Source organism: Mustela putorius, unplaced genomic scaffold (assembly GCF_011764305.1).
Source record: "Mustela putorius furo isolate JIRA1106 unplaced genomic scaffold, ASM1176430v1.1 tig00003834_pilon_pilon_pilon, whole genome shotgun sequence".
NCBI lineage: Eukaryota > Metazoa > Chordata > Mammalia > Carnivora > Mustelidae > Mustela > Mustela putorius.
This window is the reverse complement of record NW_025421987.1, coordinates 37,042,114-37,068,981: the sequence shown is the minus strand read 5'-3', so window position 1 is coordinate 37,068,981 and position 26,868 is coordinate 37,042,114. Positions and strand designations below refer to the sequence as shown.

Sequence of the window (26,868 nt, the reverse complement as noted above, 5' to 3'; positions counted from 1 at the left end):
CTGAAGGGACCCGTCCACAAGGGACAGTGGATAAACTCCATATTTGGTGCCAGCTGACACAGGTTTTCACCAGTGATTTCTTACAAAATAGGCAAGATGCTAAAAAAAAAAAAAAAAAAAGGCTCTTTTTAATGCATACAGAACCTCTTTATCTTGAATATGAACATGTGATAAGAAAAAAAGTCCTTTTTAATACATGCTCTCTTCTAAGCAGAGTGAATCCTGGTAACTTTTGTTTGGTATCTTTTGTTTGCTAAGCACAGCTGAAATATTCATCTTTGGCATTAATGGCTTTGGACACGCTTGAAGCAGTATTAAGCGGGGGTGGGGTGTGCAGGCCTGGAGACAGAAGCGGGAGCGGGTGAAGTGCTCTGCGGAGGAAACGGAGAGAGGGGGTGCCGACAGGAAGGCTGGGAAGCAGAAGGGGAAAGAAAGAGGGCATCACAGGGGCTGCAGGGCTGAGGAGAGAGACCCAGGTGAGGGAACGAACCATCTGTGGGGTTTTCAAAGGTGTGGTCCAGTCTCATTTCTACGTCTCTTTCTAAATCACAAATCAGTATGGTTCAAGTGACAATGAAAAGGTGCCACACCATAAACCTGTCTGAAGCAAAGCGTGTCCCCATCCAGCCCTCAGGAGCCCTGTCACAGCAGGGCTCCTTGCCTCCCCTCTTGATGCTGCCTGGACCAGAGTCAGCGGGCGGAGGCTGCGGAGTGGGGCGGGGCTACATAAGGGGAAGAAGATGGAAAAGTAGGAGGAGAGGCTTCTTCCTGAGAGGGGCTTCAAAAAGATCCCTTTATGGAGGCACCTGAGTGGTGCAGGTGGTTAAGCGCCGTCTGGGTTCTGGCTGGGGTTGTGACCTTCGGGTTGTGACCTCCAGGTTGTGATCTCAGGGTCCTGAGATCGAGGCTGAGCGCAGCATCTGCTGAAGTTTCCCGCCCCCTCTGCCCCCTCTCCACTATGCGCATGCACTCTCTCACTCTCTCCCTCTAAAATAAATAAATAAATAAATGACTCTTAAAAAAAGAGATACCTTTATGAAAAGTCTTTTTCTCAGTATGCTGGAATTAAAACACTACCACAGGGCTAGCAATATTAAGCATCCATAAGCAAGACATATAGATTTTCGGGCCCCTCTAAGGAGGAAGGCAACGTATAAAGAAACAAAAAGCACAATCCAGAAAATGAGACAAACACTGGGAATAGAGAGTTTCCTAAACGCTGCCAGAGGAAACTAAAGCAGCCGCACCACATATTGTTCAGTTAATCCACACCAACGGGACACTTCCAAGTATGAGGCAGGGGCCATCCTTCCACAAGCTGACTAAAGACTTAGGACACTGCCCAGAATAGCACTGCCAGGGTGCAGAGAGCCGCGTTCTGCGGCGCATGCGTCATGGCCGCGGGGGTGGCTGAGGGGGCTGCTTCCCTGCGGAGCAGGTGCTGTGGGGCCGCTGGAGCACACACTTCCCTTCTGCGGGTCCACCGCCACAGGTGAGCTGGTTGAACTTTCCATAAATAATAAATACCTTGGCTTCATATGCCGTGTTGGCCTTATTTAAAGGCAACAGACTCTCTGAAAGGATGAGCGACCCCAGGGCCGAGGCTTGCAAGCTCTGAGCAGCCTCTTATCTGTTTCTTGCAGGCGGATAATGATCTATGCAAAGGTCCCAGTGATAATGGTATCTAGGATAAGTATTTTAAGAGTCTGGCCTAATCTTTCTTCTCCTTCCCTCCACCCCTCCTCCACCAAGTAAGCCCGAAAAGAGGGAGGCACAGGTGATGACTTCACTCACCTCCCCACCTTCCAGGCTCACACACTATTGAACTGTTTCTCTCACTTCTCCAATAAGCTAGCGGAAGACAGAGTCACCGACTCTGCATTTCCACTAACATTTAAAGGTCAAGGTTCCTTGTATTGTACATAATGATACCTCGCTCCGCGTGTCTGAAAAGGATGGCTGTGAGAATTACTGGGGGGAGCAGGGCAAACAGACTTGATTTACTGCAGTTCTGCTCAACACTTAATGCTGAGATGGCTTGTTCCATCAAATGAAGAGTTGAGGCAAATGAAAATCAGACGATGAATTCACCCAGCTACCGTTTTTCACCTCTGCTCTTATTGATTTTAATATGGTTACCCTTCAATAAATAAAGACTTCTAAGAGAACTGGATCAATAACATAAATAGGATCTGGTTTTCAAACTTTTTTTTCAGAGTAGAGATTTTTTTTTTCTTTCACTGCTGGACCCTGGGTGCCAGGGACCAGGTTACCTCTGAAAGAAATTCCACCTACCAGAAAGCCATTTGGCCTAGCGCCACTGAAAATTCCCCATCTGAACGAAGAATTTATTTTGGAAGAATAGTATAATCAATACATATTTCTTTAAAAATGATCTCTCCTTTCCCTCTGTCCTGCCCCCCCCCCCACCAGCTCATGGGAACCTTTTTATCCAAGAGGTAAAAGCAACCCAAAGACATTCTGTTGACCTCCCGGCATTTGCATTCCATTCCTTCACCATGAACTCAACTGTGATCCCTGGTGAGGGCTCATGTCTGAAAAGAACAAGAGGTTCAATTTACTGAGTGTTTATTATGTACCTAGTGTCCAGCTGGGCACTTTGCCTATATGATCTCATTGGGTCTCTGCCATGATCCCGTAGCACAGTGATTACGCAGCAGGTAATCACTAAAGGATCTGTAAAATCCTTTTACAGACGAGGAACTGGGGGCACAGACTGGTTTTGCAACCAGTTCAGGGTACGAAGATCTCAAGTGGCCTGGGACAAAGTCCAGATCTGTCAGACTGGAATCTACATGAAGCCTCTCTAGGGATTCGGTTGTTTCTCTACCCTTAATGATGAAACAAGTCAGATGCATTGTATATTTGCTTCCTAAGACATTGTGTTCACAGGGTTTGTTCTTAGAGCTAACTATGTGCCTTCATTCCAATGCAGGAACTTGATGGAGAGATTCAAGTAATTTTATATTTTGTAAAGACATGAAAAATTTCTATGTAGGGACACACGAGGGCACTCTAACCTTCTCTCAGTTGAGGAAACATTTTCTTTATAGTTCCTCAGTTCAGAGCCTTGAATCCCAGGGCCAGCTCTGCTCTGATAACTCGTGGGAACTTAGATTGTAACTTCACACTGGAGGGTGGTTGTTCCATCTGCAGATTTAGGAAGGTGGGTGACATTAATGAGCCTTAGGATCTCTGCTACCTTAGGAATCGGATGATTCCAACTTATTAACACCTCATGAAAGGAATTTATGACCCTATTTTAAGAAGGATTATTCATCATTGTAAAGAAATGATAAAGGTGTCTTTCATATTTACTATACTTAAGCAGAAAATGTGCTTATAAATTTAACTCATCATATTTGCAAAAAGCTAATCAGTCTAAAGCCCAGTCTTTCACTTATCTTCGGGTCATCTGAGAATTTTGTGAAGTTGCTGGAGAAATTCCTGCCCTTCACAAAGGTTCAGGTTCTCATTTTCTTGAGGGCCACCTTATGGTTGGCTAGGGATAGGTCTGTACGTTGACTGAACACACTAGCCCATAGCTCACTTCTTGTTCAGTGTTTATGTGGCAGCTCCTTCACACCAAAGGCTGGTGTTTGATTGGGTTCTCTGACATCTTTATGAAATTTATTGGGGGGACTTTGAAAAAAAACACACAGTTGTAGTCACCTTGCTCGGTTGAAATTTTTCACAGGGCAGGATTATTTTAAGATTCATGTGATAAACTGCAGAATGGTCGAGATCCAGGGAAGCTCTTCAGCTTGGTCCTGTCAAGAACAAGGGTTTTTTCCTCTTTTCTGTAAATGAAGGACGAAGCCGGTTACCTCCCCCCCCCCCCAGAGGAAAGGGAAAAAGGAGGAGGGCAAAGCCAACAAGTAGCAGTCTAAATTACACAAAATGATAGGTTTAAAGAGAATTTGTACATTACTCACAGCAGGGAAAGTGAACGAAAACACACCCACTCTGAAAAACGAGTGTCCTGACAAGCTTACACCTGCTAAAAGCCTCTGCTGATCTTTTGGTATCAAGGCAGAAAGAGCTTTTCTCTGCTGGAACCTCACGGGGTGATCACTACACAAACCACTTAAACCACTGGGCTGCTTCTGTTTGAGTCAATAAAAAGCCTCCTAGATGTTTGGTCTTGAAAAAAAAAAATGGGACTTGTTCAGCCGGAACAGGTTAGCGGGCAGTGTTTCAAACACAACTATCCTCATGGGTGCTGAGGCATTACAGTTCTGGCATGGAAGCAAATGCCTCAGATGAAAAGAAAAGTACTCTTTATTACAACCAACAAAAGGAACTGAAGTCACAGCCCAACACTGGTCAATTTCCAACTCTACAGATGTCTTTTATTCAAGTGCACTTAAATGAATTTGGCAAGATCTAGTTTTTACAATCTTGTATTGTTACCGGGATTTTAGTTGCAATTTGCTTATTAACTTCTCTGTATTTCAGTTTCTTCATTTTTAAATGGAGTTAATAGTACTTCTGTCATTGGGTTGTACAGTTTAACCAGGCAGGTTGACATAAATCAAGTAGAACAATATCAGCCCCCTACTGAATGCTTTATAAGTGTTATATAAGTAAGCTCTTCTATTATTATGATTATTTTTATTTTATAAAACCTTGGGACACCTTAAGAGAGCTCCGCAATGCAATTATAAGGTTTTGTCTTACTTTAGGCATTGTTATTTTCTCTATGTCCTACTTTCTCCTTAAATTAACTAGAAGTATCTGCTCTTCATACTTAAATTCTCTGTAGATATTTCAAGATTCCACATTTTCTCTTTGGATCCCTCCCTTTTTTTGCACAAGATACCTATTCTGAACCAGACACTGACTATACAGAGGGCCCCAAACAGCGCTGTGTGCAGTGGGAAGACAGGTAAAGCGTTCCAGTGGCACATAATATGTCCCAGAATGGAAACATGCACAGACATGGTACTGGGCTGTTTCTTACAGGATAAGTAGTCTTGGACCAAGTGAAGTGGGGGTTATTGGAAGGGAGGCTGTGCCAGTAGAGGAAAGAGCATGTGCAAAGACTGGAGTCATAAAGAGAGACAGGAGATTTTCTTTCAGGTTTTCTTTGGTTCCCAGATTGTCACTGGCTCCCTATCGTCTACAAGATAAAGCAGGAACTGCTTCACACCACCTTGAAAACCTCTCTCATCTGCCCTACGTCTGTCTGCCCAGTCCTTTCCACTGCTTTCTCCTGTCACCTGTACAGGGAGTCACAACAACCCCTGCTTTCCCATCTCCAATTTCATCCATTTGGTTCCCTGTGTCTGGAATGCACCTCCTATCCATATCAAAATCCTATCCGTCCTCAGACCAGCTCCCAGGTGTCTTCCCAGGCAGCTGCTCCTTGACCTGCAACTGCAAGTAATCACTCCCTTTCCCAGGTTCCTAGCACAGTATGCTTGGTTCTAAAACTGTGGCATTCACTGCCTTCTGCTTTTATTGGCTTTATTTGAACCTTAGTATCTCCTACAAGATTACAAACTATATCTCATTAAATTTTTAAAGTATCTAGTATCTAGTATGGTGCTAGATAAATATTTGGCCATCAAAAAGGACTGTTAATAGTCATAGCTATATATCCAAAATCTATGCTTTTTTTTTTTAAGATTTTATTTACTTATTTATTTGTCAGAGAGAGAGAGAGAGAGAGAGAGAGAGAGAACGTACAAGCAGGCAGAGGCGGAGAGAGCAGGCTTCTTGTGGAGCAAGGAGCCCGATGTGGGACTCAATCCCAGGACCCTGGGATCATGGCCTGAGCTGAAGGCTGCGGCTCAACCAACTGAGCCACCCAGGCGTCCTATTCTCTGCTTGTTCTGTGCTAAGCAATATTTTAAGCACATTGCATGTTTTATTTCATTCAATTCTTTTTTTTTTTAAGATTTTATTTATTTATTTCACAGAGAGAGATCACAAGTAGGCAGAGAGGCAATCAGAGAGAGAGGGGAGGAAGCAGGCTCCCTGCCAAGCAGAGAGCCCGATGCAGGGCTCGATCCCAGGACCCTGAGATCATGACCTGAGCCGAAGGCAGAGGCTTAACCCACTGAGCCACCCAGGTGCCCCTATTTCATTCAATTCTTAAACAACTTTGCTGTATGGTAAAGAATTTAACCCTGCCCAAGGAGAGGGCTGGTCCTCTTCCTTGCCATGGGAAGCAATCTCTCAAACCCCTGCAATAGCTTGTCTGATAAGAGCATCTTTATTTACCTGAGGACTTTGGGGCCATGTCAAAAAGTCTGAGGATGATGGCATTGAATCATGTGGATAGATGCTTGACCTTGGAGGGGCTGGATACTGAGATCAGCCATGTGGAGCCTCAGTGATGACTCTGGATACCAAGGCTCAGAGAGCTTCCCCGGTTAGCAGGACTCCGTGCATACTGCCGCCCATTAATCCTGAGAAAGCAGCACTGTCCACTGACCAGGAGACAGGACGTTTGGAACCCCCCTGGACTCTGCCTTGTGTACCTCTATACCTGGTCAATTTTAACCTGTAGCCTTTAGCTGTAATAAACAGGAACTGGGAGTATAACAGCTTTCAGTGAGTCCTGTCAGTCCTTCCAGCATATTATTTAGTGAAACTAAGGGTGATCTTGAGGACCCCCAAACCATCAATGGTATCAGAGTGAGGGCAGATTTACAGACTGTGTTTCCTCTAACCTTGTGCTTATGAAGCAGGTGTTGTGATTACTTCCATTTTACAGAGGAGAAGCCTCAGGGACAGAGAGGTTAAACTTTTTATTCAAGGTCATGTAACTAGTAATTAGGATTTGATCCTAGGTATCCTAAAACAGAACTGAACTACTTCTCTATACTGTTTCTCATGTGTATAAAAATTAAAAATAGAGATAAGGTAAAACGTATTAAGAACAGACATAAAAATGAACATGAGTCTTTAAATGATGGACATGTTTAGGATAGTTTTTGTAGAAAACATCTTGTGTTATAGATCAGGTATTTCATCTCTATTAATATTACAATAAATGGGATTTGAACAGACTGTCATTCTGCATTCTAAAGTAGGTCTGTGGCCTGAGCTGAGAACATACTCATTTGCCAAGTTACATATAAGAGGTGGGCCTTATCGTTATTGAATATAGCAACAGATTTGCTTGAAAGAAGATGGAAACAGAAAACCCTCACAGTCCTTGGGAACAAACTCATTGGCCCTTGCCTTTTTGTTTTCATTACCTATAAGTGATCAGATCACGAATCATCTGTCTGTGAGCTCACCTGACTCCACCAAGTAAATTTAAGTACTTCTCACTTTGTGCATCCACGGCCTCTTGAACTTGATGAACCTGGGACACCTTGTGGTCATTATCTCTGTATCTGTCATGGACACCTGACCGTGATTATCCCTACAATGCTTAAGTTTCTGGCATACAGTAGGCACTGAATACATGCATCTAGGATAAAGGTAAGCATGACTGCTTGAATAAACAGATGTGTAGAGAGTTGCCTAGGGCAGGTAAGCCAAGGTCCTCTGATCCCTTCCCAAACTTCTGTTTGGTCCATTCACCTTCATGAAACAGGCAGAGTTCACTGCCTGCACCTCCTCACCCCCAGCAACTGTATACGCCCAGTTCCCATTTCCTTCATCTGTCCTTTTAGCTTGAGTTATTTGTGTCAACGAAGAGGAATATGTCAGGAAACACACAGGACAAAAATAAGCCAGAAAGGATGATGAAAGGAGCAGCTATATTAAACAACACATCAAACAATTTAAAAGGAAAAGTCCTAAAGAGTAGATTTCCTGCAACTTATGCCTGTGTAAATTATTTCCTGATAACATCTCCTTGGGGTCTCCCATTTCACACACCTGAATGGAGTCCTTGGGAAAAATAGAGCATTTGTAGGGAATGTGACTCCAAATGCTGACAAATGCAGAAAGGCTGAGGCATCTTAGGATCTACAGAATCTAGCTGACATGAGTCCAAGGCTCGAGTTCTGGGGACCATTTAGCAGATTCTCAAACCAAAGACTAACAACTTCAAACCCTGTCAGCCCAAAGGGATAAACTTCATCTATGTGACTGGATTATTTTCCATAGGGCATGGGGGAGAATATTAATAACAACTGTCTAACTGCCCACAACATCTGAGAAGGCCATGTGGTCCATTTAATTTTTAATCAAGTGCCCACTGAATTTGGGATTATTCACAATGCAACAAAGCAGTGGGGTTAGGCAGAACACTGGAAAGCAGAGGATGCTGATCAACTTTTTATGTGCTGAGTAGCCAACGGGCATCCCACCATCTGAGGACTGAAGACATTAGCCTGGGAATCCAGAGGGCTACTGCTGGTCTACCCCCCAAATGGCTGGATGAGCTGGACAGTTGGAGTAAATCAGACCTTCTCATGGTGCTTTTGAGACCTGCAACTTTGTCAAATGAAGTATTTATATGTAAAACAAATACAAGCAGAGCTTCTCTGACCGGACAGTCCCCACTGCTGGCCTTGAGAAGGGAGTCCTGGGGGGCACCAAGCCTCACCTGGACTCTTGCTGGACACCATGAAAATCCCACTGCCCCAGATATTTTCTGAATTGGCCCCAACATCCTAGGATTTATGTGAGTCAGAGGGGTTTCAATTATATGTATGGGAGGCATTTTAAAGTCCTCTACAGATAGATGGGCATCTATTTTCTTCTGAAAGACCTTCTCTTCCTCAAAGGTCTGGTGGACTCTGACCCCCATCCCAGAGTAAGAGATTGTATAATATAGTTAATTCATTAATAAGAAATTCTTTCCCTGTTTTGCTAATTAATCACTCTGTGTTGCTTCTGATAAGCCTTCTCAGTTCCAAAATAATCATGTTCTCTTTAACAACTTTTCAGTTTCCAACACAAAAATAAGAATAATTCAAAGACGTAGGGGAAAAAAGGAAAATGTTTAGGGTAAAGGAAAAGTTATATTAAATTAAATATTTTACTAAAAAATTACTCTGCTTTTATTAAGCTTTTGGTATAACCCAGGATGTGAATGCGTGAAATAAATTGTATTTGATGGCATGGTAAAATTACTAAACATTTCCATTTCACAGCTGGTTTGTGCTATAGTACACAGAGCTAACCTTAACTCTCACCTCCAAGCTGCCAATATGGTTGAAGCAATCATTAAAACAAGACATGAGAGAATTCAGGCAGAATAAGCAAACACTCGATGAGCTACTGAGGGTCATGTATCTGGGACTAGAAGTTTTGGATAAGCTCCTGAACAAAGTAAAATTTTAGTAGAAACCTAAATAAATAAATAAAATAAAGACACCTAATTCAAACTCAAATCTTCCTATATTGGATATAATAGTAGCTGTGGGTGAGGATCTGGTGTTGGGTAAATTGGGAAAAGTAAGACTGAACTCTGACATGTTTTCCACTGAGTGCTGTCCATGCCCTTCTCCCAATTCTGGTAAGTCCCACAGGTCCCTCAAACTCAACGCGCCCCAAACTCAGCACATCTGCTTCCCTCTGCCACCCCTAACCTCCTTTTTCTCCTGTTTCCCTTTTTTTCAGCTTCCAATGTAATTGCCAAGTCCTACTGATACTTTCTGCGCTATGTCTCCTGTGTCTTCCCTTTTCCTGCTTCCATACTGACACTCTCCTTCTCAGGTAAGCATCCTCTTCCACGTGGATCGCCTCATCAACAACCCAGCTGGTTAGGAGGGGTCCAATACTCCCAAATCCAATATACGTACGTTGTGGACTGTAGCCAGAGCCATCTTTTCAAAATGCAGGGCTGACCTTCTCATTCACCTCCTTAACATCCTTCCCGCCATCACTGAGGTAAAGCGAAATGACTTTAACATGGCTTATTAGACCTTCCTGTATCTTGCCACCTTACTCCTTGCCCCCCACTCCTGAAAACCTATAGTACAACTACCATGAATGATTTTGGTTTGTTAAGTGGGCCATTTTCTCTCTTTGAGGTCTGTCTTCACCCATGTTATTTCCTCTTCTAGGAAACTCTGATCCTCTTAGCTAATTCCTACGCATCCTTCCAGTTGCAGTCTATTTATCACTTCCTCCAAGAGGCTTCCCTGGACTTCCATGCCATGTGCTTATTCTAGCAGTAACTTCTACCTCCCCATTCTATAGTATATTATGTTACAACTACCGGGGGTTTTGTTGTTGTTTTGTTTTTTAAAGAGCAATTACTCATCACGTACAATATAACTACTTGATTAAATGCCCATTTCTCCAGGGTGCCTCAGTCGGTTAAGCATCTGCCTTCAGCTCAGTCATGATCTTTAGGTCCTGGAATTGAGTCACATATAGGGATCCCTACCTCTCCCTCTGCCCCTGCCCCCACTTTTGTGCATCTGCATGTACACTCTCTCTCCCAAATAAATAAAATCTTTAAAAAAAAAAAGGTCTATTTCTCCAACTAGATTGTAAGCTCATTGAAAAAAGGAACTATGTGTAATGATCATCACTGTGTCTAGGAGAGGGCCTGGCATATAGGAGGAAATCAATACATATGTATTAAATAGAAATGAAAGAAGGGGTAAGTTTCTCATATTACCCCTCAGCATTTCTAATACCTGAGGTACCATTTTGTTTCTCTTCATCCTTATGCAGTTATCTGGGAACTTTTCCCCCACTCCTGACCCAGTATTTCAATGGCTGCTTTTTGTCCTGGGATAGTGTTTAAAGTTCAATCTTCGCACGGCACGTAAGACTCATTAGCCCACTCTCCCAGTCTCATCTCTGTTTAAATGAAGTCTATGTTCTGACCACACCGGACTGCTTCGGTTTCTGCAAGGTCACCCTAATCTCTCATTCCTCGGTACCTCTACATTGTGACAAACTTCCCTCTACCTGCAACACCTGGCTATTTACTATTTGCTCTTTATGATTCAACCCAAGGCTCATCTCCTCTTAAAACCCCAATCTAGCAGGCTTCCTGCCTCCTCTCAGTAATGGGATTGGAAGTTGGCTTTCTGAGTCTTATAGTCCCATACACATTCATCTCCAGGGTATTTGAATTTTAGCTTTCTTCTCTTACAAGATCATAATTCTCGAAAAGCAGGGAGAAGAATCTTCTCTTCATGTTCGCCTCATCTAACACAGTACCTGGCACAAAAGGCACACAACAAATATCCTTTGAACATCTGATTTCCCTTTAAATGAATACATTTTTGAAATCTAGGCAATGAAAACCAAAAGAAGCAAAGGGGATAAACGGATACCTGTAATTTTTTTCTGCCAAACTGCCACCATGTGCTCATAGAATTCTTGCAGATATCCATTTGGGCACCTCCTGCCATGACAATGACCTGAGCTCAAAGCTCAGGAAGGAGGATATTTTTTCACCAGGTTTCAATTATACTTTATAAGAATATTGCCTTCTGCATATAGCCTTCAAATCACACATGTTCATAAAATATTCAGCTCAGTCTGACAGCACCTAGGAGCGGTTCAGTTCTACCATCACTTCAGACCACTGAGCGCTCCAACATATTAGTATTACAGGGCACAAATGCTTCTGGTTCTTCCCTTATTTTGACATCGTCAGGCCCATACAGAGGAGAAAAAAGAGCAACAGAATATTCTCTGGAAAAAAAAGAATACCTTACAGCCAACAGTTCTAGAATAATTGGAAATTAAAAAAAAAAAAAACCCACCTGTTATTCTCTTAGAAAATTCCAGCTTCTATGTAGACCATGAAGCAAGGAAGACCGCCAACACTTCAGAGCACAACCTACACATCCCCTGAGAGCAATGCCAGCATCTATGGCCAAACCCATGTTACCCTGAAGCTACTAGAGACCTATTAATGCAATCCTCCCAGGTACCGTTTGGTCCTTATGGGCACTCAGCAATATAATCCAAATTCCCGGAGCTGTGAGAAGGGAAGGGCCCTGGCTCCACCAGGCATGAAACAACTCAAACAAGCACCATCACAGTGCTCCTCTACTGTCAGTTTGGTTCTTGATGGATGTTCAGATCCTTTCACACACACAAACACACCCACCTACTACAAGGTCTATAAATAACCCCTCCTCTGCAGGCCTGGTTTGAAACTCTAAATAGGGTTACTCAGCATTTGTAAAGAGGTTCAAGCTTTTCCCAAAGGCTAAACCTTTCACTAACAGTAACTTTCTAGCTGCCTGTACATAGAAGCTTTTGGGGGTGGGAGGTGGGGGTAGATAGGAGCCAACCAGTCCCCTGGAGGAGTTGGGGGGAGGCGGGGAGGGGGGTTAGTTAGCTCAAATCATGTGACAGAAGCCAACTGTCAGCTTTGGAAGCCCGGCTGAAACAGTAGCGTGCAGGTGAAGGCGCAGTCTCCTAGGATTTGAGTTGGCAGTGAGCATGGATTCCAAGATTTTTATCACAGGAAAACAGCAACAGGCATGAAAATTTGGGCTCTCCTGAGGACATAGCTCAGTGTGTGCACTAGGAAATGGGTAGTAGGTGTGTGTTAGTGTGTGTGTAGGGGGTGATGTGTGTGTTTGGGGGAACTGTGAGGCTTTCGGAGTTTGGGATGGGGGCTATAGTAAGTAGCTCAAGAGGATTTTCTGGCTCTCTTGATCAGCTGCCCTCATACTGCACTTACGTCTCCCTTGGTACTCACATCCTGGGCAACCCTCCATGTATCCATCCCTTAATTCTAAGCCCCTTTGAGGGGATGACCATTCACGTTATCCTGATCTGATCGGACAGAACACTGAGCCACATGGCTTACTGGAAGGTCAGCTCCTTAACTACACTGTACATTGCCTGAAGGGAGGGACTGATCTTACACTTCTTTTGGTTGTCTATTCCAGGTGCAGGTTTTTAATAAATCCACCATAATTAATTTTAATGACATATCGCATTGTGACAGAAACTATTCTAAGCATGGTACCAATGCATTAGTTTATTTAATTGTCACACTAACTAAATGATGTAGTGCCATTATTATCTCTGTTTTACAGAGAAGGACACTGTAGCACAGAGAGTGAGTAACCTGCCAGGTTACAGAGTCATGAGGGACAGAGTTGAAGTTCAAATCCAGACTGAGTGGCTCTAACATTAATGGTCTAAGCCAATCCATGGTTCGTTCTGCTTCTTAAAGACACAAGTGACTCCTGAATTCCCTGTGGCTTTTTGTGTGATTGGGGTAGGGAAATCTAAGGAAGTGAGGAGCCTCCTTAGAAGAAAGACCTACTAATAAAAACACCAAAGTCATAGACTCTTGACCATGACCACCCCATGACCACCCGGGGGGGGAGGCATCAAAAAAGTATTCCCACTTAAGAATCCATTTTGGTTCCATATAATTGTTTTTCTTGATTGGGTCAGCCCTGGTAGACTCAGTTTGGTCCTTGTTTTTCCACAGCCTCAAATCCTGTAGGCTGTAGGGTTTCTTTCTAGGTCCAACTCATGGCTCGTGCTATCCTCAAAGCAGAGCCAAGCTAGAATTCTTGTTCCACAATGTATGTTATGCCCTTTTGGGTCCCCAAATCTCTCTGGGATGCACCAGACCTAATCCAACTTCCAAAAGCAGAATTTGAGCAATGATCCTTCCATCCTGCCCCTGTAGTAATCTCGATGTCTGCGGGACGCATGTGTGCCAAGTGAGAAGAGCGACAGAACTCATCAAGTGGTCAGAGGTGGAACTGCATGGAGCAGGGATAGAATTCTAGAAAGGTAAAAAGGAAGGGGATGATCCTCAGGAAGATGAGAACAGAGAAGGGTCTGGGAATTGGAGAGCAGTGAGCAGCATCTGAGCAAGGGTTGACACTGGAAAGGGAGAGGCCAGGTCAGTGGAAGGAAGCCGAAGAGGGGAACAAGAAATGAGAGCAGGCTGAGGCTGAGGCCAGGCAGGAAATATGAGAAGCTCACATTTGACAAGGGAAGAGAGAAGGCAGAAAGGATGCAAGGTGAAAGCATTGTTCCTAGGACACAAGTTATACCAGAATTCCTCTTCTGACTCTCCTGCCCATTTTGTTCTGCCTCAGAATTTTCACTTCCAATGGGGCTCAGTAATGAGCTTTATCTAAAGTTACGGGAATACTATGCAGAAGTCACAAAAGCTGGTTGGAAAATGTTCAGGGGGCTTCATATGGCTTTTTTGTCAGGAAAACCTAACCAATCCATTCAGTTTAGCTCTGACCACAATCAAACACGATGGTGGCTGCAAGCTGCAAGTGAGCCACGTCCAGCACCCTTACTCTCCTGGTCTCTTGTATTCAATCATCCACTTGACACCAATGACCAAGCGGTCATCCTGTACTAGGACCTAGCATTATAAAGAGAAATGAGACACACTCTCTGTGTACAAGTTGTTCATAGATGATGTGGATGACAGGTAGCCAAAAATAACAATGTGTTCAGAAATACTGTGATAAACATATTAACAAAGCATTACTGAGAGGCAGGAGAGAAAGTCCTCTACTTCCCATCTACCTCCATCCCAGAGCTTAATTGGTCCATTTCAGGAAAGTCCCCTTCTAACCCAGACTGCCTACCTAATCACATCCCTTGAAATTTTGACCATTCTTCAAATCTTGGGTCAAGCCATTTTTTCAACGAAGTAGTTCCTAATATGAGAAGTAGCAACTAATGGGAATTAGTCTTTCCAGTTTGTGTGCTTCCATCACACCTTCTTTAATCTCTGCTTTAATATTTGCCCCAATTATTTTTAACTATATATGGTAATTTGTATATATATAACTAAATTGTAAGCCCTTTTATACTCGGGTTGATACCTGATTCATCTTTGGGTCTCTCCCAAGCCTGAGCATGGAGGTTTCTTAATATGTACTCAGGGTCAATTTATTTAAACCAGTTATTCTACAGTCCCTTTTAGGATGCTAAAGTGAGAGGACGCTGCTTCATTCTGGCAATTGCGAGTAGTTATTTGCACATGCCAAAAATAACTTCTTGTTTTAAAGAGGCATACAAAGGCTTTTAGACCTAAAATGTCTTATTCCTCCCATCTCTTTTCATGTTTGAACAAAGAATGGGCATTTATAGTTTATTTGATTTAGTTAATCAAAGATTTTTTAATTTGGAAAAGACTCTATATTTCATTTAATCCAGCTTAATTACAAATGAAGAAACTAAGTCCTGAGAAATTCAGATGCTTCCTCAATATCAGACAGCCAGAACCAACAATACCAAATCTTAAGATCAAGGCTCTCTGCAATAGACTAAACAGTTTACCTTCAATAAAAAGGGAAAAACATGATTTTTTAAAAAACTCAAAAAAAAGTCAAGAAAAGAAATACACAAAAATATAGAAAAAGAATTCATTGAAAATATACATGTTATAGAAAACATTTTTTCATCAGTCCATTTGTCCATAAAGAATATCATGCTTTCACTAATGTCAGTGAAAATGTTTGTAGAGTTTAAAACTTTAATTTAAAAATCTGACTTTTGCAACTTCCAGATCCTTTACCCTTGGGGTCTCCAATCACTCTAAATGGTTGGCAATGAGATTTGTTCTGAAGTTCTTCTCCAGAATATTTCAATATGTTTGGGTGACACTGGCCATTAACAGGTGTTCTTAGCAGTTGTATAAGTAAAATAATACACCAAGGCTTTGTTGAGAGGTACACGCACACCTGTTCTCTCCCATCACGCCTTGGGCAAATGCAGCAGATGCATTCAAATATAACCTAGTTTACTCCATCCCAGTTCTGCTATTATTGCCAGAACTCCTGCCTTTTCTCTGAGCTCTCCCTGGGGCCACCCCACCCTCATCCTGACAGATCTGACACAATCTTATAGTCACCCTGTGTCGTTGTCTGTTGGCACACAGGAGCACACACATGTGCATACACATCACACAAAATAGGTCTAAGCAATAAATCTGAATTTAAAACTTCCTGGGTTCCAATTCCAATATATCCCTGTTCCAAACAGGGATATATATGTGTATATATAAACACATACATACACACACAGATATATACATATACATATATACACATACATATATACAACTATATATACACATACACATATATACCACATATATCATATATAATTGTAAACATATAAATATATATATTACTCAGATATATAATTTGTATACATGTATGTCTGCCTATCTATCTCTTCACAATGATATATAATCACTCAGATAAGGACCACCTAGTCTTAAACATAACTTCATTTGCCATAGAGGACAGGCTGTGAAAACTGGTTTTAATTAGAGACTACCACCCCCTCCCCTAGTACACACACACACACACACACACACACACAGCTGCTCTGTGCTCCCCAAGGCCCCCTGAGGGGCACAGGGATAATGCATGGGTTTTGGAGCCAGCTAGTCAGGGACTTAATTGTTAGTTTTGTTATTTACTATTTGTGTGATCTTTAAAAAATTACTTAATCTCTTGGACAATAATTTTCTTATTTCCAAAACGAGGATGTTAGTAGCTGTCTTGGAGGTATAGATATTTGAGATATATAATGTTTGTCAGTGGGTGCTGGGGTTAGCACTTAATAAGTAAGAACTATTATGCTGAAGGGGATCGCAAAGGGGAAGAGGTGTAGGGGGAATGGGGGAGGAAGATGATGGACTCCACCTCCTGAATGCCTTCTGTATTTCAGAATTTCTCCACAAGGCTTGGCAGAACTTGAGTGCTAGCCATTGGCTAGGGGATATTAAGCTTGGGGGAGGGGAAAGGAAACTGGTGGGGGGGAAGAATGGTTGGTGGGGAGGCGTCCATAAGTGGCTAGCACTTACATGTGACTTTCCTGTGTTGAGCTCATACATATATATGCTCATGCCCCTTCCACTGCTGGGAAAAGGGCATTCACAGAAATGAATTCAGCAGGTTGAGGAGTCAAGGTCATTTTTTTTCTTTCTTTCTTCCTTTTTTTTTTTTTCTTTCTTTTACATAGAAGGACCAGACTTCACAAAGCAGGGTGAACAAATTCCTATGTCCTCCATAGTGACTAATCACAGCATTTCCAGTTACAGCAGCAGACTCCGGCTATTTGCCCACTTCCCCTGGCAATTCTAGTAACTGTGAGATACCCTATAGATGGCAGAACAAATGCCCAGCTCCTTTCAGGAGTCGTGGTGTCAGAGCACATATCCAAGCCACTGGCAGAGCTGGGGCTGTGGTCTGATCTGTCCGTCCAAAGTACAACAGGAAGGAGGAAGTCCGGACATGCCCTGAATGACAGAGTCATTTAGGGCCTGTCTAAGATGCCATGCTGTTTGCAAACACACACTACCTGCCATACCACCTGACCAAACAATTCCACCGGAAAGCCTGAAGACAGATGACTAATGTTAAAAGAAGCCCGTGCATCATTTCAGTGATGACTCCACAGGCATCAATTAAACATGGAAAAGACCTGTTCTGAGGCATGACCATCTGGCATTTCCCAAGGAACTATAGTCAATGGCTGATAAAACACAAGTGATCATAACTATAAAGAGATTTAGCAGCCCTCTCCTTGCTCAAAAGCAGCAAGAGCCCATAAGGACAATGAACCTGGAAGACCTCCAAAAGAAGAGGCGAGTAAGAAAAGGCTGCATCTGAAGCCAGCTCTGCTCTTCCTCGTGCATAGAAAGCAAAGATCTGGGTTGCATGAGGTCATGCACAAAAATCAGACTGCTCCCAGGGATGCTTGCGAGTTTGTCTGGAAGTCTAGGGCTCAACATCAATTGTTATGTCTCCAGGTGAGAGAAAACATTGGCAGTAGTCCATCCCCAGCTCCGAGGGGTGCTTTTCAAGTACAGGCGTCTGGGACTTTGCCCAGCACAGCAGTCCAAGATCACTGTAGTCCAAATGGCCCTCCCTAGAAACCATGTTCTAGCCAGCTTTTGAGTGGAAGGAAGAGGACACATTTAACAAATTTAATGAGAGTGATTCCAAGGCATAAAACCCCTAGGATAGAAACTGTGGCTGGAGGAGAAGTGTTTTTCAATGCTCTGGTTCTAGATCAGTCAGGCAGACACCTGTATATATATATAGACAAATCTTCAAACACCACCTCATCACACCTAATGACTGCCTGTGACCTCTGATGAGCATTTGCATTCTCTATATCTGGCTTTTCCAACAGCAAAAATATGTGTCTTTATACTCAGTCCTGGTTCTGAACCTGTTATCTAATGCTAATCTTTGTTTGTTTGTTTTTCCTATATGCAAGGTTAAATTAATGAGAAAGAAAATACTTTTCAGTTTTAATTTTGATCCAGATTGAAAATCGTTAATGACCTTTTATTCATTACTCGTGAGCTCTCCTTTTTTCTTTAAGTGATTCAGGTACTCACATGGCCTGGTTCCAACATTAGGGATGTAACATTCTTAGAATGAGGCTACCAAGTAAAAACAAAACACAAACAAAAAGATGCAAATAAACAAACAAACAAAAAAAAATGGTGCTTCCATTCTCCCAAGCCCCTTTTGCCAATGATGCAGTGTACTTAAATCTGTTTACAGCAGCTGCTTCAGTGTTAAGTTTTTGGTTGGAAATAAAAACGTTTAGTAAGGTCACTGACAATTATTTTCTCAGCACAACAGAAAAGCAACCCAATCCATTAATAATAACAACCACACTAAAATGGCAGAAGCAAACACAGTGGGAACAAGTAGGAATAGAAGAGTACCTGGGATTGCCAGATTGGAAAGGGGGACGTTGTGGAGGTGAGGGGGGAGCGAGGCCATCCAGTCGGCATTGCAGACTTCCGATGATGTCTTTGTCCCGCTGGGGTTGGGGGAGCAGATGGTCCCCATCCTGAGTTTCCTCCTTACCTTCCTAACTGCTAGCATCCCTCTTTGTCAGTCAACAAACTGCCCAGGCGCAGCCCAGAGCCACTCACTCAGGGATCATCACGGCCCGGACTCTAGACATTCCAGGGCCATCTTTGTCAAGCCAGTCTTGCCAAAAGACCTTTCTGCCGGGGAGACGGGGCAAGTAGGTGGTTCCCTACCCCCCAGCCCCCGCAGTCCCCACCCTCTCCGGCCCAGCCGCTGTTCCACTCCCTTAATCTGCTCAGACCCGGCTCCGTTAAACTTCTTAGGTTCCCCCTCTGGAGCCGGGGTTAGGTAGGCCCCTAGAGAGCAATCCTACAAAAACTGAACGTCCGGCGAGCAGCCACGCCCGGAGCCACTCACACGACAGGTGCCCTTACGGCGTACGGACAAGCCGGTGGGTCTCTACACACGTGAGCGCCCGGACGCAACATCCCCAGCCGGATTTATGCCTGTCTGTGTGTCACCGGGCTGGCCCAGAAGCTGGGCCTGCCTCCTCCTCCTCCCCCCGCTTCTCAGCACACACTCCCCCTGCCCTGTGGCTTCCCGAAGGCGCTCAGAAGTGTAACCGGCGGCACCCGGACTCCGGCAGCCCCGCCCCGCACTGCCGGGCAGATTTGCCGGGCTACGCGGCCCGTGATTGGCCGCTGGCGGAGCGCGCTCCGATTGGCCGGCGTCCGTCCGGGCTGCCCCTCGGAGCGCTCCCACCCCTCCGCGGCCCAGTCCCCTCCCTCCGTTACTCCAGCCGGGCTGCAAGGCGGCGGGCGCCGCCGCGGGGACTGCGGGCGGGGGAACTTGGGGGCTAGTCCTGGGACCTCAAGAAGGGTCCTTCCTCTGGCCTTCCAGGAAGCCAGCGCTCAGATGCTGTACACGACCACAGATGATGTTTCTTTCCTTGTGTCTTTCCTCTACACACACACACACACACACACACACAATGACAATCACATAGAATGTATTACATTTTAATAAACCACAGAGGCGGCAGAAATAGGGGGAGTAAGAAGGCTGAGAAAGGTGAAATATATCATATTTGGATGACAACCTCTAGGATGGTTTGTTTCAGCAGTTACATAATGAAGATTTACTTACACACCTCTTACCCCCATCTTAGAGGAAGGAATAATGATGACTTCTATTTGTATTACTCAGGTATTTGAAACCTTCTTGCAAATTCTTTGTCCCATTTGATCTTCACAGGGCCCCCATAGGGCAGGGCGGGTGGTGGATAGGATGCCCTTTTCACAGATGAAATGGAAGTTCTGGGGCGTTCAGAGAGCAGCTGGCACTATTTGGAAATGCCATTTTAAAAGGAAACCCTCAAATCCAGAGGTCTGTAGGCACACAAACTCATTTCCCTGCTTTCTGCAATATTCCCTACTCCTTCAAATGGTACTTTTTCATGGTGGTATACTACAGGGTCTCTAATGGTATGAGAACTTTGCACAGCAACAATCAGAAACATCCTGGCCGACAGGCAAAATCAGAATGCCCCACCCCTACCCAGGACCTTGATAGTGGGGTCCTGGAGGGCTTCAGGTCAGGCAGCTCCTGGGTGACTCAGGAAGGGCTTATGTGAAAAGCAAGCAGCAGGCTTTGCTAAGAGAAAAGTAAAGTCTGACGCCCAATCACTGACCAGCCCACTTCAACTCCAGGGTAACTCCACAGGCCCCTGCAATGCCTGTGTCCTAGGCACCTCTCAATGCACATAACTCCTGCTCATATTGTCCCTGTGGAGGCCAGGAAAAACAAGGCTGTACCTACCTCGAGTCTAGCTCTGTACAGCCATCTTGATGTTCCAGATTATCAAAATATTTCTTGGGTTCTGACCTACTCAGGTTAGCACTTTAAACAGTCCCTCTCTTCTCTAATAATTGATTTAAACCCCTGGACTCAGCTGCCTCTGTCTTTCTTAAGTCCCCTACACATTCCCCAACTGATTAATGTTGACCCGAGTAGGTAGGGACAACTCTACGCCCCTACTCAGCAGGAAGAAGTTAGAGAAGATGAGACCTTCCACCTTCAGCAACCTTAAAGATTTAAGGGTCAAAATTGTTCAGGGCGAAATGTGGAGGCCGAGAAAATTAAGGCCATCCCACCTCAGGTTTAGCTGATGTGGGAAACAGAGGCAGAAGAAAATCATTAAAATTCCTTACCTACTGGGACGCCTGGGTGGCTCAGTTGGTTAAGCAGCTGCTGTCGGCTCAGGTCATGATCCCAGCGTCCTGGGATCGAGTCCCACATCGGGCTACTTGCTCTGCAGGGAGCCTGCTTCTCCCTCTGACTCTGCCTTCCACTCTGTCTGCCTGTGCTCGCTCTCACTCTCTCTCTTACAAATAAATAAATAAAATCTTAAAAAAAAAAAATTCCTTACCTACTGACAAGCTCTTGAAACAGACAGAGTAGCTCTCCCCTGGGGACTTAACTGCCCTCACCTTGAGGTTTTGCGGACAATCCTAGCCTCACCAACCCTCTACCCCAACAGATCCGAGTAGGATTCTGTAAGTCTACTTTAACAATTCCTTTATCTCTAAACCTCCAAGATAGTGTCAAGAATCATTCCCAAGTATATGGCCCACTGATACACATCTAAAGGGTCTCACGAGAAGATTTTTATTATTGGTAATAAATAGCCCTTCTCCCAACAATAGCTAGCCCCCCAAGATCCTGGAAACCTTGCTTTCAAAATTCCTTAGAGACTTATGCCATCCCTAATCCCCTTTGTCCTCACCCACCACCGAGTCTGACTGTAATCTGGTTCCAGGTCCAAGTCCCCACTCCGCTGTGTCAGGTATACTTGGGCCCAAGCTTAAGCTTGTCAAATAAACCCTCGTGTGATTGCATCGGTGCTTGGCTCCTTGGTGGTCTCTCGGACATGAAAACTCGGGCATAACAGTCCCCTTTTCCTCTTCCAGGTTATTCTTAACATTCATTTGAACCTGCTTTTCAGTCCTTTGAGCTGCCTGGTATTACAGGAAATTTTTGTTTTTGTTTTCCTGGAGGAGTATCCCATCGTTAATAAAAACAAAGTGTTCATCATGTATCTTCTGGTGTTTAAAGGGCACTTCAATATAGTGCTCTTTTTTCCAAGTACACCATGGCACGTGTTTGAGTTCACATTAAAAAAAATTTTTTTTAATATTTCATTTATTTATTTGACAGAGGAAGACACAGTGAGAGAGGGAACACAAGGAGGGGGAGTGGGAAAGGGAGAAGCAGGCTTCCTGCTGAGCAGGGAGCCTGATGCTGGTCTCAATCCCAGGGCCCTGGGATCATGACCTGAGCAGAAGGCAGATGCTTAACCACTGAGCCACCCAGGTGCCCCTAGAGTTCACATTTTTTATTCCTTATAAAAAAAATCACTCCGTAAAGCAATATCCCAACATCTACTTTTGATATGTCACCTTTCTGTGCTTTTCTTGAGTTTAGCACCCTTTTAAAAATTCCTAAATGCAAAATTTTATTGAAGCTGGCTAAGGCAAGCAAAATGTGTTCTTTAAGCTCTATGGTGGTATGTTAATTTCAATGCATTTTTCCCCTTGATTTTTTAGCTCTTAATGGAAGGAGTGAGCATATTAAGAAGGCATTAAAGGAGGAGGGACTTGGTGGCATGGTCAATTAAGCGTCCAGCTCTTGGGGTCATGATTTCAAGGTCTTGAGATCAAGCCCCACTTCAGGCTCCAAGCTCAGCTTGGAGTAGTCTGCTTAAGACTCTCTCCCTCGGCCCCTCCCCCTCCAATAAATAAATCTTTTTAAAAAAGAAAGCATTAAACTTTAGATTTAGAGATATCACTGTGTGAGAATTCAGAAACAAGAGACATGGAATCACTTAAGACTAGAAGTTTTGTGTCTCCATGAAATTGGCATCTTTTTTGATCACAACGACTTGACTTTGCCAAGAAAACAGTTCAAAAGAAGCCAGCGCTCTTCTTCATAGATTCTTGAGTCATTCTGGGAGAAATCTTGGAGATGAAATCACAGCATGTAGTACAGTTCTTGGCATATAGCAGGTGCTCAATAAATGTTTGTGAGAGGGAGACAGACACTTGGTAAAACACGCTCCGTGGGGTTCTAGGAAGTGTCTGAGAGTAGGGTTTTTTTAAAACCTTAATGTGTAAATCCATCATATTTGGGTTGCATCTGAGATGGGCTCAGATTCTGCATTCCTAAATTTCTAGCTGTGCTGGTTCAGTCCACACTTGTAGGTAGCAGTGCTTTAGAAAACAGGCTCATGTTTCATAGGTGGGTCCTTGTATTGCTTTTTATCTTCATTTTCCAAGGTTTTATTATATTTTTACACCACTTTTAAAATTTAAAAAACTTGCATTAAGAATCTCAGCTAAGCGGGCGCCTGGGTGGCTCACTAGGTTAGGCATCTGCCTTCGGCTCAGGTCATGATCCCGGAATCCTGGGATCAAGCCCTGTGTCAGTCTCCCTGCTTAGTGGGGAGCGTGCTTGTCTTTCTCCCTCTGTTTCTGCTCCTGTGCTCTGTCTCTTGCTCATTCTCTCTCAAATAAATAAATAAAATCTTAAAAAAAAAAATCTTTAGCAGGTAACCCACCCACTAAGGGGCGCCTGGGTGGCTTCGTCTGATAAGCGGCCTACTTTTGATTTTGGCTCATGTCGTAACCTCAAGAGCCCCATGTTGGTCTCTGCACTCAACCTGGAGTCTGCTTGTCTCTCTCCCTCTGCTCCTCACCCCTCTTGTGTGCTCTCTCGCGCTCTCTCTCTAAAATACATAAATACAATCTTTAAAAAAAGAATCTCAGCTAAGAATCTGTAAGTAGAAGAGAATAATTTTTCCTCTCAAATAATGTAATGGAAACCAAAATATTGGTGGGATTTTTATACTATGCCACAGATATTTAGGGAAAAATGATTTTAAAATAAAAATAAAATTTAGGATTTGGTTAGGTAGTATTTTTTTACATGCTGGATTATGAAAGTTATTAAAGGGTTGTGGGCCTAAACTAACAGAAGGAGTAAGATAATAATTACAATGGAGTAGAGTGCTTGTCATGTTCCAGTCGTTCTGGTACTGCTAGGAATGCGGGAAAAGTTAAGTGTAGGCTGGCATCTGAGGAACCTCAGATAGAATATAATTCAGGAGAAAAGAGAGCGAAATATGTGAATTACACATTGTGATGTGAAGTGGAAGGAAGGGATAATACAGACATGTAGAGATGGACAAGGAGGTGCACATTTTGATGGGCGTGGAGAGGGCCAAGGGACATGTTCTCAGAGGAGGCATTCTAGCCAAGACTGGAATTCTGAAAAAGGTGTCTGCAGGTGGAAAATGGGCCGGCGGTTTTGGCGTGAGAAAGAGATGCACTCTGGGGAAAACATCAGCAGCAAAGCCATGACTGTGAGTGGAAATGGGAAAGGAAAGCCGCTAGAAGGGCAGCTGGAGGGATAAATGGGAAATAGGTCTCATTCATTCTTGCTGAACCTTCACAAGAGGCCGGTGAGTTAGGCACTATCTCTTTCCCCGTTTAAAGAGGATGCTAAAGCTTCAAAATGACACAATTCTGCCTGAGATGTCATAGATAGTTAGTGGCCGAGCTGTGACTCTAAATCTCTTGATCATAGTGCCAGTGACTCACTAGGGGTTACCTGTTCATACTGCCAACTTGGTAGAGTTTATAATAGAAATATATTAAAGAGTTTGAACCTTTTCTCCCCCATAGACAAAACAGGCCATTGAAGGTTTTGAGAAGAGACTCACGTTGTAGTTTAGGAAGAATGGCTGGAGAAATGCAGTCCTTTAAGGAAATCACTGAAATCAGTTATCTAAGCAAGAAAAAGGTAAGAGAGCACGGGGAAGCTCTAGCACACAGAGACTAAATGCATAGACTTTCTTAATGACAGTGCTTGCTGCCTCCTCCCCCCACTTCTCACCTCCATGGACCCCGAATTCAAGAGCCCAAGTGGCCTAGCTCTGAAATTATTAATCACTTGCAAGTCTCCTTAAATTGTTCATCCATTTCTTGTTATATATAACCAAACCTGTTTCTAGGAGAATTTCTACAAATTAGTTTTCTTTTCTGGAAATTTTTCTATTACTTGATCAAGGACGCCACTGAATTCCTGAACAGGTGACTGCAGGCTTTGCCCTCTTTGGGAGGCTACATTATATTTCGGCAGTGTCTAAAATGGCTCGTGTTCTTTGGAATTGTGTCATAAATGAGTAGTCAGGTCCCAGAGCCAGCACCCCAAAGAACTTGCCATTTGGGCATTTCTGGTTGGCGAGGCAAGATGGCCTGGATTTTAGTTGATTGAAGACACCCTAAGAACCACAGGGGAAACACACTAATTTAATGACAGTACCTCCAGGGCTGTCTCTGGCCCCCCAAATCTAAGATCTGGTGCTATCTTACCTCCCAGTCAATGTGCTAGATGGGAAAGGAACAGATCTCAGAGAGAATCAGAATCCAGGCACTTTTTTGGTCCGGGGACGTTGCCTAGAGGGGAAGGAGACGACAGGATGCTTTGAGTTCCACATTCACAATGTTTTTTCCCCTCCTGGCTGGTGGGTGTGGGAGGGTGAAGGACGGAAATGAGGAGGCGGTAGACGCACGGTGGGATGTAGCCTGCTTTGTTTTGTGTCTCACGTCAGCAGAGTTTATCCCTCGTCATCTCTGACCTTCTTTTCCCAATTTAAGCCAGAAAATTAGGCGACAAGGATGGGAGTAGGATGGAGAAATGTCCCCAGTATGGGTGGTGCTGGGGACATGATGACAGCAGCAGCAATTACCTCCAGGAAGAGTGACATCATTGCAGGAACTCGAGACATTCAGGAGCCTGCAAGGAAAGGCAGGGAACCAAGAACACTGCCTGGTGAACAGACTTGGAGGGCAGAACCAGGAGCTGGGGATCCAGTTACTTAGTTGATTAGGGCTGGAGCCAGACTTCGTGGCACTAGGACCAATGCCCTGCGGACACACAGGTGAGTGTCCCTGAATTGGGGAGGAGAGCAGTCAGCAGAAACAAGAAGTGGTGGTATGTGCGTATCACCTCCTGCCTGTAGGAAGTTTATGGCTCTCAATGGGGATCCTGGTAATGAGACAAAAGAGGATGACAGGTAGGAGCTGGCCGAAGGTTGTTTCTCCCAGGTGGAAAGGCTTGGGTTCCAGAAGATGCTGAGAGCCTCTGAGTCTATTCTATTTATCCAGGTTTTCTTAGTTTATTTAGAAGAAAATGTACTTAAACGATGACACGGGGTCTCTATAATCATTTTGAGAGGAGCTAATAGCAAGTGATGATCGTAAAATTAGTTTAATATCCATTTATTCCTCCTATCCCACCACACTCCTTGCATCTTCTTCTGCTCCCCTTTCCACCCCTCCCTTATCTCTGAGAAAGTAATTGAGAGAAAATAAAGACTCGGAGGCCAGTTTTCCAGCTAGTCAGCTAGTGGCAGTATGCCTGATTTAATATGTTATAGAGCCACCTTCTGGTGGTAAAGGTACATTTCACGCACACCGTAAATTTCCTTTCAGTTTCAATTACCCTAAAAAAAAAGTTCCTCCAGCACTGACACCAGTAAGACCACTGGGGAATTTATGCAAGAATACGGATTCCTTGGTCACACTCCAACCCTAATGAATTAAATCCCCTGGGGGTGACCCCTTTCTATTCCATCTTTTTAAAAAGGTCCCCAGGGGATTTTAATGTTGCAAAGGTTTTATTTATGTCAGGACTTTGAAATGTCGAGCAATTTCTTTTTTTTTTTTTTTTTTTTTTTAACAAAAATTTTCTTTATTAAAGAAGGGGGTACCCCTGAAACTAATAATACACTATATATTAACTAATTTGAATTGAAATTTTTTTTTTTTTTTTTTTCTACTTCACCAAATTTTTATTTTCTTTTTTTTTTTTTTTTTTTTTTTTATTTTTATAAACATATATTTTTATCCCCAGGGGTACAGGTCTGTGAATCACCAGGTGCAATTTCTCTTTCATAAAAAGTTGGAATAGGAAGAATGGCAAAGTAAGCAACTCTTACCCGTGTTGTGTGTAAATTTTTGCAATGAGAGGAGACTGTTTTGGCAGAAATTCTTGATCTCGGCTGAACTGGCAGGAAAACCAACCGTTCTCCTTATTTGACCCCCCC

The 26,868-nt window shown here is 43.6% G+C and overlaps 1 protein-coding gene and 1 long non-coding RNA gene across 4 annotated transcripts in view; one reads left to right on the top strand and one right to left on the bottom strand.

Moving 5' to 3' along the window:
• Positions 1 to 19,359, bottom strand: part of PLCXD2 (phosphatidylinositol specific phospholipase C X domain containing 2) — a 51,821-nt gene extending 32,462 nt beyond the window's left edge. For both annotated transcript variants that reach the window (XR_200110.3, XM_004761468.3), the window contains exon 1: positions 18,611 to 19,359. Coding sequence is in view for 1 of the 2 variants with exons in the window: in XM_004761468.3 (XP_004761525.1) it covers positions 18,611 to 18,773 (163 nt within the window). In the remaining variant the exon portion in view is untranslated. The remainder of the gene's footprint in view (positions 1 to 18,610) is intronic.
• Positions 1 to 26,868, top strand: part of LOC123394376 — a 49,914-nt gene that overhangs the window by 10,051 nt on the left and 12,995 nt on the right. Inside the window, exon 2 of one of the 2 annotated variants that reach the window (XR_006609082.1) lies at positions 9,556 to 9,651. The exons of the other annotated variant lie outside the window; for it this stretch is intronic. This is a non-coding gene — a long non-coding RNA (uncharacterized LOC123394376). The remainder of the gene's footprint in view (positions 1 to 9,555; positions 9,652 to 26,868) is intronic. 2 annotated transcript variants of the gene reach the window in all.